The sequence below is a fragment of the Cynara cardunculus genome, assembly GCF_001531365.2.
Source record: "Cynara cardunculus var. scolymus isolate 2C chromosome LG 2, CcrdV1, whole genome shotgun sequence".
In the NCBI taxonomy this organism is placed as follows: Eukaryota; Viridiplantae; Streptophyta; class Magnoliopsida; order Asterales; family Asteraceae; genus Cynara; species Cynara cardunculus.
The window spans coordinates 9485740-9498952 of NC_037529.1; the positions used below are offsets into that span (position 1 = coordinate 9485740).

The window sequence follows — 13213 nt, forward strand, 5'->3', positions numbered from 1 at the left end:
CAAGTTCAGGTGATCGTTATTATGTATGTATGGCTGAGCGAATAAAATTTCCATCACATATTTGTGTTAAACACGTAACACGAAATATAACAAAGAATCGGTTTACCCCATTTCACTTCTCATTGTTTCGTTCGGATGTAACAATAAAAATAGTCACATCATCAAAATGGTCTAAAATCGAAATAGAAGGAACTTATGTGTGTACATATAGCAAAAGGGGATTTTGTTTGTTGCAAAGTATGACCTCCTACACAAACTTGGATACAGCAGTAGAAATCCCCAAGAAATAGTACTAACTTGCAACATTAGATGACATTAAGATCGCTGACATCGCCTCAAAAAGGGATTATGCATTCTGTGTGCGTTTATCAAGCATCAAGCTTTCACCTGAATTTTCTCAACATCTGAACCGCCTGCAAAAGCAAAAACATAATATGATTATACAAAACTGCCGGTATTTGCATTCGTGTTCATAGTCTTTTTCTCGCATCAAAAGTACACCATTAAAATCAATTGAAAAAACTAACAGATTTCGAGCCAATACACTTAATCATGCAAAACACACTTTACGTAATGGTTTATTATGTTCTTCTTCATCGTGTATTCGATTATTGTGAACACAATTAACTTTTATGGGCTTGTGCATTGGATCTTAGATTAGTCACGGTTAGATGGAGATGTAAACAACTCACAATATAAGCTTAAAGGTTATATGTCACATTTTGTTCCAAACTTAAGGGTTGTTTACTGTGACAGCCTTTTGAATCATGATTACCCAAACTAAGACTATATAATTACAAAAGAACTCTATGATCTTGAATTGATTACTAGTACCCAAAAAAACTACCCATTTTTTGCAGCAGTTTTCTCTATGGAACATCATTTTTCTGTAACAAATTTGAAAAACAACCCAGAAAAAGAACAAGAATAAGCATCAATGACATAGAAACTTTGAAACTGTCGTGAAGGACCTAAACATTCTCCATTGTCTTGGATACTGATCATCCTTAAGCAACTCAAGAAATCCTAAAGAAAAATAGATAGATCTCGAGAGGGTTCAGGAAATTGTCAAAGAAATCAACTGAGTCATAAAAAACCAACCACAAATATAAAAGTGCAATACGTTTTTTTATCAAATTTTCAACAAATCTAATTATGGAAAAATCTAGCCTACTAGTATCAGTAACATATTTGATTAGAATTGAAAAATCCAACGGCAAGGGTACAAAACTGGAGCATACACAGGTATGTGGTTCTAATTTTCTTCCAAATTCTGTCCTACATCATCTATTGGGATGCCAATGGCCCTTCCTATCAAACTAGATGAGTTAGATCCAAGTCCATTCCATCTGTATAAATTTCAAGTGAAAGTTGAAACCAAAAGAACAGTTCCCGAGCTAAAAGACACCTCTTTAACAAAGCTACACCATTGCCTTGTATGGTTTATACACGACATTAAGTATACTCTAAATATGAAAAGTATAGCTGGCATCCAAGGGGATGCATTATGTAGTCCAGGGGTAGGAGTGGCTGTGATACAGTAGTTGTATCTGACTCTGACAAAATACAAGCACCAATTTGTAGACCTTACATAGTTAAAGTTACAAATCATAACAATTAGAAGAAAAGAACAACAATGTCATTGCTTTTACTATTTTAATAGTTGTTACTTTCATTTGTTTGAATAGAATAAAACATATCATTCACAAGCATCTACAATTCAAAATATAATTGCTTGAATATTTAACTGAATCAAATACAACTATAATCGGAATCATTATTTAATTAATGTTGGATAAACACAAACTTGGATTAGATTTTTTTTTTGAATTTGGATATTTCACTTGTTACTGAGTCCAAAATAGGTCGTTAAACGAATTTTTGGTTTCCATTTAAGAACTTACATGGAGGTTAGCCAACTAGAAAGCTGACTTGTAACCGAGGCAATTATAGGACCATGTCACAGTGTCAATAATAATTCAATCTCTTCTCTCTTCTTTTTTGATTCTTCTACTCAGATGTTGAATCTTTGTTGTCTTTAAGATTATTTTGCTTTATGTTACACTTCATTGGACTTGTAATGCCTTATGCTTGATTGAATACTTCATATAGCATCTATTTATGTGCATTAATGGTATATCGTAGTACAAGTTATTTTATTTTAAGTTTTTATGCATAAAAACTATCTATGTTTAGCGTATGTTCTGAGGTATAACTGATATACATGAAATATGCATTTGAAAGACTAGGCGCCTTCCAAAAACTTGGTGGGCACCTTGCTGCCTTGACAACCTTGGATTCATTCCAATATCTTCGACTAGTTTAACGAACCAACTTAACCAAGTAGAGCAATGATTCCAGTTCTATTCCATCATACTAACATTGATGACTGAAAGAATATTTAGATATAGACAGTCTAGAATGACAAACAACAATATATGATCGAACTATGAAAACAACAAAGGCCACCAAAAGATCATATAATCACTAATCATTAAGTAAACTCTGCTATTTAATTTTGCAAGCAAGCCATATATAACATTTGTGTTCATAGGACACCATCCCTCCCAACATACTTCACATAAGACTAACCCAAGTTCTTCAACAATGAATACATATCCTTTTTAGCTGAAGCAGGATGTCTAAGAGAAAAACGAGGATTCCAATGCAGTAAATGTAAATAAGATGAAACAACAGCAATGCAACTTGATTTCTTCAACCAAAATATCCAATGCAACTTGAGCTCAATTTCGTATTACATTCATTAAATTTTAAGGAAATAAACAGAAGCAAAAAAGATGGAGCTTGAATTGAGAAATAAAAACCCTAACCTCAATCAACGGTTTACTTCAGCAGGCAATGGGCGATTGAACCCACCACGGCGGTTCATGTACTGGCGTGGCTGTCTTTTAGTCACCGCTCTGATCCCGCTCACATCATTCCCTTCGACTGGCTTCCCTTTAGTTGAATCGAACCCAACCGGAATTCCCATCATCTTCATCATCTCTATTTCATTGGCATCCATCTCACCACCAGCATCATCTTCAACCATTTCTGCGTCCTTAGAATTCTTCTGCTGCTGTTTCTCCTTCACAATTCCATCCACAAACTCCGAAACGACAGAGGCAGCACGCTGGCCATCTTCATCCCCGTGCTTGCGACGCTTCCGCGATTGGTCCGGAGACGGGGTACGGTGGTGGCTTCTCCTACGGTGCCTGTCCGTGGATCGAGAACGCGATCGGTGGTGGTCCGGGGAGCGAGTCCGAGACCTAGTGTGGCGAGAACGAGCTCGGTCTGGCGTGTACGACCTTTTGCTCCTGTCTTTACGGTCCCGGTCCCGGTCCCGCTCTCTATCCCGGTCTCGTTCCCGGTCATGGTCGACGTGCCGGTGCCGGAGACGATCCCGGTCGTCTCGATCTCGCTTCCGGTCCCTGTCTCTGTCCCGCCGATCGCCCATTGCTCTGTCGTGTAAGGGTTACAGGGTCGGCGAGCGGGTTTAGGGCTTGCTTCTATCAAGACTGGTGCAACCAAGTTTGGGGGTTTAATCGTTTTAGGGGCAAAAAGGTAAAACTATACAAAACAAAAAATCATATAACCGACATAATTTGATCATGATTTTTTTTAAATAAAGTATTATTCGGTAAAAATAAACCACCACAACATTGTATGATCATGAAATTAATTGAACGGTTGAGATTGATTTTCACATATTACATCCGAGTGGTCTTTATCTAATTTGTCCAGCAACAAATAATTTATAAGGTTTTATTATTTATTTCCTTTACAAAAAGGAAACATCGAAGACGATGACCCATGAATTGCACAATCATGTTTATTCACATTAAATATAATTAGAATCGTCAAAAATACGATAAACTTAGGGGGCCGTTTATTAAATGCTTACCCGGTAAGTATTTACTGGACAATTTTTCTTATCGGATGAACATGGCAAGGGACAAGAATCTTACCCGGTAAGAGCAATGATAAGAATGAAGAGTCTTACCTAGTAAGTGAGGGTGACGACTCTTGCCCGGGTAAACACTTACCAGGTAAATTGTTACATAAGATACGTTTTGATGTACTACAATCTTATCCGATAAAATAAATTATAATGTTGACTCTTAACTACAAACGTTTACCGGGTAAGCATTTAGATAAACGGTCTCTTACTCTTAGATTTATATTTTTTGATTATATTTCCGACTTATCAATAGTTGATGTGTCATGAGGCTTTATGAATGGTCGAGTGCTTTATTACCTTTTTTTTTTCTTTTTGCAAAAGATGGTATTTAAAACAATAGTCATTCAAAAGCTAAAAAGCAGACGTGCACTATTCAATTGAAGGGGATCTAAGGTGTTATTTATCAAACACTTACCTGATAAGTGTTTGTCGGTAAAATTTAATACTATCGTATGCAATAATTTATCCGGTAAGCGCTTACCATGATAATAATCGTCACCCTCACTTACCGGGTAAGACTCTTGGTCCTTGTCTCGCTTTTACCAGGTAAGATTCTTGATCCTTACCATATTCATCCGATAAAGTAACATGTGAGTCTACAATATGATCAGTCTTCATATATCTTCATATACATGGCAGATTCAATATAATCTTCAAGAACAACTTGAGAGGAGTTAAGAGGAAAAGTCAACAAGTCAAAGCTCTTATAACTCTCACAAATGTACATATGTTTACAATGAAGCTCTCTTACAAATTACATTAAAGACAAAAGCTTATATAGGGTCAAACTAAGAACCCTTCTAGTTAAAGTCAATATGTCATACAAAGTCAAACACGATATCTATACAATTATAGACAATTATTAACTTTTAAGATGAATACAACTTAACACTGAAATTCAGTTCCAACATAATATGACTTGGTAAACGCTTACATGGGTAAGTGTTTGGTAAACGGCTCCTAAATCTAGAAGAGACAACCAAAACTCAAAAGAGATGTTAACAAGATACACCACATAAGAAATCATGTGTTTGACAGAACTTCAATTCCGTAACCTTGTATTGGGAAGTGATAAAATCATCGAAGGTCAAGATGTTTCTGATACCATACAACCATTTAGTTATTAAACCTTCTAGCAACCTTGGAGTTACCCTTGAAGCGTTTTCTACTAATAACAAAGCTCCTAACGATCATTTGGAGTGAAGTATCAAATGGCTAATAGTTTCATTATATGTTGCATGCAATACAAACTTGATATATGATTCTCCTATGAGTGAACAATGTCTTGATTTCGGTGCAATCTTGAATGAGAACTAATGATGGCACTAAAAGTTTGATAGAATTTCGACACTTTATATAAACCCAGACCATGAAATAGAGGATAGAAGAGCAAAATATAGAACTGGGTATGTTGTTATCGATACTAGATATGCATTATTTTCATCTGATATAAATAAAATTATAACTGTTACTTGATATATATCTTACTGTAATCTTCAACCCTTTTGAAATTGTTTGTGGATGTCATATACGACTCAGCAAAACAAATCACCTGATATCTTATTTCCATCCCAATGATATTTATTTCGTATCAGTTGTTTTATTGGATACAATAACATGTACTACACGCAACTAGAGGAATAGATGGTTCAATATATTAAAACCATACGATGACAATTGACATGCATAATCAAGCACATAAAAGTTTGTACATCTATTAATGGCTGCAAGCGTTTAACAATTTTTTCTTACCTAAGAGAGTTGAACAACTTCACTTGACAACCTTTAAATGCAACTCCTGAATAGAACTAACATGTCCTGTCACTACTGGTATCCACTCGATCAAGTTACTTTGTGTTTTTTAAAAAAATAACGGAATATTAAGACATGTCTGGTTTTATGACGATAAAAGCTTCAAAATGCAATTTATGTACTACAAAAGTGTTTAGTAAAAACAACTTATTTAGCATTAGATATTGTTTATTAATGTACAATATCTTAAAGGTTAACTTTACAACTTAATTATTATCACATGCGCACAAATTTTTAAAGCTTCAGTTTTGAAATCCACAAAATTAACTGAGAACGATTGATAAACATGTTCAAATACAAGACGAACACTGAGCCTTGTTAATACTACAAAATACTTCATAAATTTCATATTTTCTTTTACAACGAGAAATTGCATTAACATTTTACTCTCGTTATATATATATATATATATATATATCTGTGTGTGTGTGTGTGTGTGTGTGTGTAGACTTGGGATCATGTGAGACCAATGGTTTTTCGTGAGACCCGTAAGACCAATTCTCAACCCTTGGATTAGATCTACAATCTGAACATTCATAATCAKAAAATTGCCACGAGACTTCTCAATAATCACAAAATTGTCACCGTACAATTTTAGACCATTAGATCATTAGCTTATAAAGTTGATCAATGAACATAAATTGGTTTTATGGGTCTCACGAAAAACTTTTGGTCTCACATGAACTCAACCCTATATGTGTGTGTGTGTATATATATATATATATATATGAATGTATATGTATGTGTATATATATATATATATATATATATATATATGTGAAGAATCGTGTGAGAAAAAGAGTTAATTTGAGAAGCGTAAGAAGAGATCTGAACCCTGATCATTTTTAATCTCATGCCCATCTAAAAATTGTGCTTTAAAAGAAAATTGATGTGATGCACCTCATTAGTATTGACATTCAATTAGGATTGATCAAAGGGTGGAGATCTCTTATTACGTTTCTCACCGTAACTTCTCTTTTTACCGACAACGACGACTAATTAGCCCAAATACATGAATTATGGACCCCACTATATATTTTTTCCCAATATAAAATTTATTTTTAATTAAGAACATATATTTATTTTTATCATGTGTGATTTATTTTTATGAGGAATATATATTCATTTGGTCTTAATGGTTTTAAGGGTATCTTATTGGGTCTTCAAGTTTTTTCATATCAATAATTTAAATTAATAACTATATATTATAATTCTATATTAATATAAATTGATTTAAAGTTTATTTATTTAAAAGACGTTAGGTTGTCCCTCTCCATCTCTTTCAATCTCAATGCCCCTCTTGTTTACATCTAATTGCTGTTTGCCAGAGCAACCAACCATTCCACCTTTGCGTTCACTGGAACAACCAACCAACCATTCCACCTTTGCGTTCACTGGAACAACCAACCAACCATCACCATCGAATATTAAAAGAAGTTACGTTGTCTCCTCCGCGTCCTACCACATTATCTCTGATAAGCACGAAGACTTGATGCAGCGTTCATCTTGACTTGCTAATGTCATTATATCCAAAGAAGGAGAGAAGTATTATGCTATTATTTGTCGGCCATCATTGAAGGAACTTTGGGGTTTATATTTTACAGCCTAACCCTTTCTATGATCCAACAACCCTTGATTTACAGTCCTCTCGATCGAGCATTTCAACGTTCAACCTTTACTCTTGTCGTTCTCTCTCTGTGCGCGTGTGTTCTTTTTGAAAAAAGTCCCAACCGTATGTGTGTATCTATGTGACCCTGATGTTTTAGATGGATCTAGGTCACAAAAGGCAACAAAAGCAAGCAATTACGTTAAGTTTGGTTTTGTTTATGAGGTTTAAACTTGTGTTTGATTTTGATTTTGATTTTGACGTTTAGTTTTAGGGGGTCGGGGAGTGTACGAGATAGGGGGAGTGAGAAGGGATGACATGTGAATTGTTTTGGTGGTTGCAAATATAATGATAAAAAATGGCAAAATACCAAAATTACCCCTCACTTACAAATTACAATAGAATCAACAACTGTTAATAGTAGGGACCAAAACGGTACAAAAATGCAAACTCTGAGGACTATATCAATAGAAAAAACACTCGGAGACTAAATCTAAGACAAATTTAAAACCACAGAGACCAAATTCGTAATTTACTTTTTTTTATTGTTAATTAAAATAATATACTATTTTTTTCCATGTAGTTTATATTAATTAATAGATTATATGCGATATTATATACGGTACATATAATTATGTATAAGGATCGAAAGCAGTTATATGTGATCATATGCAATCATGTTAAAGATCACAAACAATATAGGTGGGGAAAGCGGATAAAATGACATGAAGATTTATGGACCTCCAAATATTTAACCCACGAATAAAATTAAAAGAAAATAAAGTAATTATTTAAGGATAATCTTGCGATTATTTTTGTAATTTTGTTAACATCTTTATATCTAAAATCACATACAGATAATACGATAACCGGTATCAAATGATTATCACAGTAAAATCACATAATGAACAGACATGCCGATTAATGCAGACATGATCAACTTTGGTTTTCGATTATCACAACAAAAATCACATAATTATTAGATGATTATCACATCAAAATCATATCATAACACAATCTTCAATTTATCAAATTATCATCACGGCAAAGTCATATCATTATCACATAATAATATTATCATATCATTATTGACAATGGACACATCGACATAAAAAGTCTCCAATAATAATAACAAAATTTAAGGGATAAAGATAAATCTAGGATAATAGAAAATTATGAATAAATATTAATTTATTTTCATTTATTATATTTTATATTATATGTTAATTAATTTAGAGTCCCAGAAGTGTTCTCACATTTTCGTAAAACAAGGATGTTCTCGTTTGAACTCTTATATATATATATATATATATATATACACACACACACACACACACACACATGCACTTGGGATCACGTGAGACCAATCTGCTTTCGTGAGACCCGTGAGACAACTTTTTTACTGTGAAGATTCGACTTTTTTATTACCTTCACAGCGTTTGCTGAAGTTTCAAGTGTAAAAAAATAGACCACGCGTCTCACGTGAACCCAAAATATATATATATATATACATATATATATACACACACACATACACATATACATACATACATACATACATACATACATACATAAACTTTGGATCATGTGCGACCAATAGTTTTTTAGTGAGACCGGTAAGACCAATTCTCAACCCTTGGATTAGATCTACAATATGAACATTCATAATCACAAAATTGCCACGAGACTTCTCAATAATCACAAAATTGCCACCGTGCAACTTTTAACCATTAGATCAGTAGCTTATAAAGTTGATCAATGAACATAAATTGGTCTTGCGGGTCTCAAGAAAAACTCTTAGTCTCACGTGAACTCAACCCTATATATATATATATATATATATATATATATATATATGGGTTCAACTTAAAATAGAAATATTTTTCTTTTCCTTAGTTCCAGTATTTGTGAACTTTTAGATAATTTTTATTTTAAAAAAAATGTATTAATTGTTTTTTTATTTTTGATGATAATATTTATTATTTCTAAATGTACTCAAATGAAATCATAATTAAAATTTACTTGACATCAAAATCACAATGATGCCTTCATTAAGTTAATTTTGGCAACTTATCACTATCATAAAATCGACAAACTGGACCATAACATTTATTATTATTATTTTTATTTTTATTTTCATCATATTCTTGTTTATCCAAACTACACAATAAAAGGTAAATTTTTATAAATTAATGAATTATATCTGGTTAAGTTGACTTGTAAACATAATTTTTTTATTTCAATTAATTTTTAATTAGATACTATTTAAACCTTCATCTCTATTTGAGTTAATTAAGGCTTCAATATTCGGAACCAATTTTCATTTATATGGACCAACAATGTACCGCTCTGATTCAACGTAAAATTTTATTCGACACTGAGAATTAAGATTTTTTTGCATACATTATTAAAAAAAGAAAATTTGAAATTTTGGAGTATTCTGACATACTAGAAAATTTCAACACTTATCCTATATTTAAACGTGTTTATTAAGTAAAACAAACTTGAATGAACGATCTCCTGAAGAGCAAACGTTGTTCATACAAGGCGCAAGAAAATGAGGAATTTCGAAACACGAAACAAGACAAAAGTTAAAACGGGATTGTTGAGCAAGAGCATGAGCCACCCTGTTAGCTTGTCTCCTAACCGACTGAACCGAGAAGAAGTCACGACGGTCCAAAATGGCGCAACACTTTCCAATAATGTCCCCAAACTCCGAATCATCTTCTAAGGAGTTGATCACATCAACTACAAGCTTGACATATGTTTAAAAAATTACTCGTTGTAACCTAGATTTACAGTCCATTCCAAGGCACCAAGAAGGCCTAGAGCTTCACAATCTCGAACTAGAGGTAACTAACAAATAATATACGACCAACCATGAAGAAGTTGCGATGTTCGTCTTGGATGACAACCCCCATACCCGCCCTACGTTCATTGTGGAACAAAGTCTCATCTGAGTTGAACTTAAGGAAGCCGACTGGTGGAGTATGCCAATATTTCCAACAGTCTCGAGGAAGTGGGTGCTCTTCTGGAGCCCGCAAAGAGGAAGTTATGAAATCCTATACCCATCGAATTATCGAGGAAGGACCTCTCGCCCCATTACACCACAAAATGTCATTGCAACGAAAACAAGTACTCCATAATGTCATGACTAGATATGGTCAAAAACCTGTCCCGGTCCCAAAACAGTGATCCCGTAACCAGTCCTGATCCAAATACGAAAGCCCGGTTAAGGTGTATGAGGCCCGATTATGAGAACCGGTCCCGGGCCGGGTCCAAACGGATCCTATGTAAAAAAAAATTAAAGTTCGATCTTTACGTAATTTTTTTGAAGTTATTTTTAAAGAATACAAAAATTCTATTCTAATACACTTGAAAAAAATGTAATTGGGTCAATTAAATACACTTAAAAAATACGTTTTTTTTTTTCAAGAATTGTGAGTGTTTATGAGTTGATATCTCCCCCTATACATCATATGACATATATATAATGAATAGAGATTAAATGAGACAATTAAATACACTTAAAAAGTATGTTTTATTGTAATTTTGTAATTGATTTTCAATTAAATACACTCAGAAAGTTAAAAATACATTTTTTTGAAAAAATTGTGACGGTCCTGGGCCGGGCCAATAAATCGTAGAGAGTTTCTCTTGGATTATCCTAATATTCGTGTTACCCAGGGTTATAAGGGACGAGTTAATGTATTTAGATAGTGTACTTACATGACCCAAAGAGATTATCCAGTTCCCTAATCATCTCCATATCCTTGTATCTAACATAAAGTACACAAGCACGGTTTGGGCCCCAAGTCAAATAAGCATAACACACCCGCCATAAAAATGGAACGTTGATCACAACTTATCAGTTAGGGGCCGTTTACCAAACATTTACCCGGTAAGTGCTTACCGGTAAAATTTAACACTATTATTTACGTATCGGATAAGATTTTAGTGCACCAAAACGACATCCTATGCAACAATTTACCCGGTAAACGCTTTTTGTAGTAAGAGTCGTCGCCCTCACTTACCGGGTAAGATTCACGGTCCTTATCTCGCACTTACCGGGTAAGATTTTTGGTCCTTGCCATATTCATCCGGTGAGGTAACATGACTTGGTAAGTATTTACCCGGATAAGTGTTTGATAAACGGCCCCTTAGTTTTTATAAACTTCAGATGTGAAATTTTAAAAAATTATATATATATAATAAATTATAAACTTGAGTCTTTAACAGAATATTAAATAAATCTTATAATATAAAAAAATATGGCTAAAACCACCGTCCCACTCGGCTTTTAAAAGTGTAACATATGTTTATTTATAAAGATAGTAACGATAAATTTGATGATAGTTAGATGTTTGTTATTGAACAAAAAGAAAATTCCAAAATTTATTAAAAAATTTATAAAAATTCAAATAAGAGATGTTGGTCGGGTAAAAGAAATCCAAAGCTTGCATTTTATATATAAAGATTTAGGATTATGTGATACCAAACTTTTTTTTTTCTACTGAGACATGTGAGACTATTATTTTAAGATGTATTGTGGTTAATTATTTTCGTTGCAGTCTTATCTTTTATGATAAGAAAGTGTTCTTAGTTCAGTGCGGTAGAATGTGGGTCTCCAAAACCCGATGTCGAGCTTTTATAGTGTTTTTGCTGTGAAAGTTTTGGATTTTTTTTTACCTGCATAATGTTTTGCGGTGAAGTTTTAAGTGTAAAAAAGTGGTCTCACGAAAACAGTCTGATACATATTTAGGAAAATAAGAGAATAATTTTGGATCAATCATTTATTTAAATAATGCTTTAAATAAAACTTTCTAAAAAATCGTCTAAAAGGACACATGTATCATTTGTTGTATATAAATTATATATGGAAAATCATTTATTTCTATAAAGATTATTTAATACATTTAATTAATATTTATTCATGATTTTTTATAGTTTTCGTGATTTAAGCATGATTAATTTTTCATATATTAATTTTTTCTTTTTTACAACATTTAGAATAAATGTGATTTTTATTTTTCATTTAAAATCATTTATTTTTATTGAAATAGTTTATTTATTTATTTTTACAATTTTCGTCAAAAATCGATATCCGCAATGAATCCACGTCTTTTCTCAAAGGAAGAATCGTAAATTTTCGTCCATGTATCAAAGAAATATAAGTTATTTACAATATTACATGTGATATGTGTAACTTACAAATTACATTTTGAAGTACATGTGATCTTATACATTTTTAATGTGTTTTGTTACACATCACATGTGATTCTGTATTCATTTTTCTTTTTCAATGTTTAATTTGAATTATTATTTTTCAACCATTAACTCACGTATGATTATGAAAACATTTTGATAAGAAACATAATTAATTGTGAATCACATGTGATTTTAATGAAATATTTTTTTTAAATATTGCTTTAATTATCAAAAAACAAATTCTTTAAATGAAAATTTAATACCCTTATTTTAAATGCATTAATTATAAAATTTTTACATAAAAAATTAAATCTTATTAAAATCATAAATATGTTAAAAGTAGACTTTTTTTATAAGTTTCTAAATAACTTTTATATAACTAAATTACTTTTATGTCCTTATTTATTTATTTGTAGAATCAATTATTTAAGGTATTATTTAATGAAATACATGATCCATATTCATTCTCGTATTTCATTAAGTATGTATCATTGTATTAACATGTCTCTCTCTCTCTCTCTCTCTCTCTATATATATATATATATGTATATTTATAGTATATTATAAAACATTTGATAAAAACTCTTAAAAACCACATTTTTTATGCATGAAGTACTGCTTGTTGA

At 32.3% G+C, this 13213-nt stretch overlaps 1 protein-coding gene across 1 annotated transcript; it reads right to left on the minus strand.

Moving 5' to 3' along the window:
- Positions 1-150: 150 nt before the first annotated feature.
- LOC112507121 (U4/U6.U5 small nuclear ribonucleoprotein 27 kDa protein) lies at positions 151-3515 on the minus strand. Its single transcript, XM_025111557.1, has 2 exons — positions 2832-3515; positions 151-413 (listed from the first exon to the last, which is right to left on the minus strand). The coding sequence occupies exon 1, from the start codon at positions 3455-3457 to the stop codon at positions 2837-2839; it is 621 nt and encodes a 206-aa protein (XP_024967325.1). The 5' UTR covers positions 3458-3515; the 3' UTR covers positions 151-413; positions 2832-2836.
- Positions 3516-13213: the final 9698 nt, after the last annotated feature.

Excerpts from the sequence above, each read along its gene's own strand:
- LOC112507121 (XM_025111557.1), bottom strand. The coding sequence starts at position 3,457 with ATGGGCGATCGGCGGGACAGAGACAGGGACCGGAAGCGAGATCGAGAC.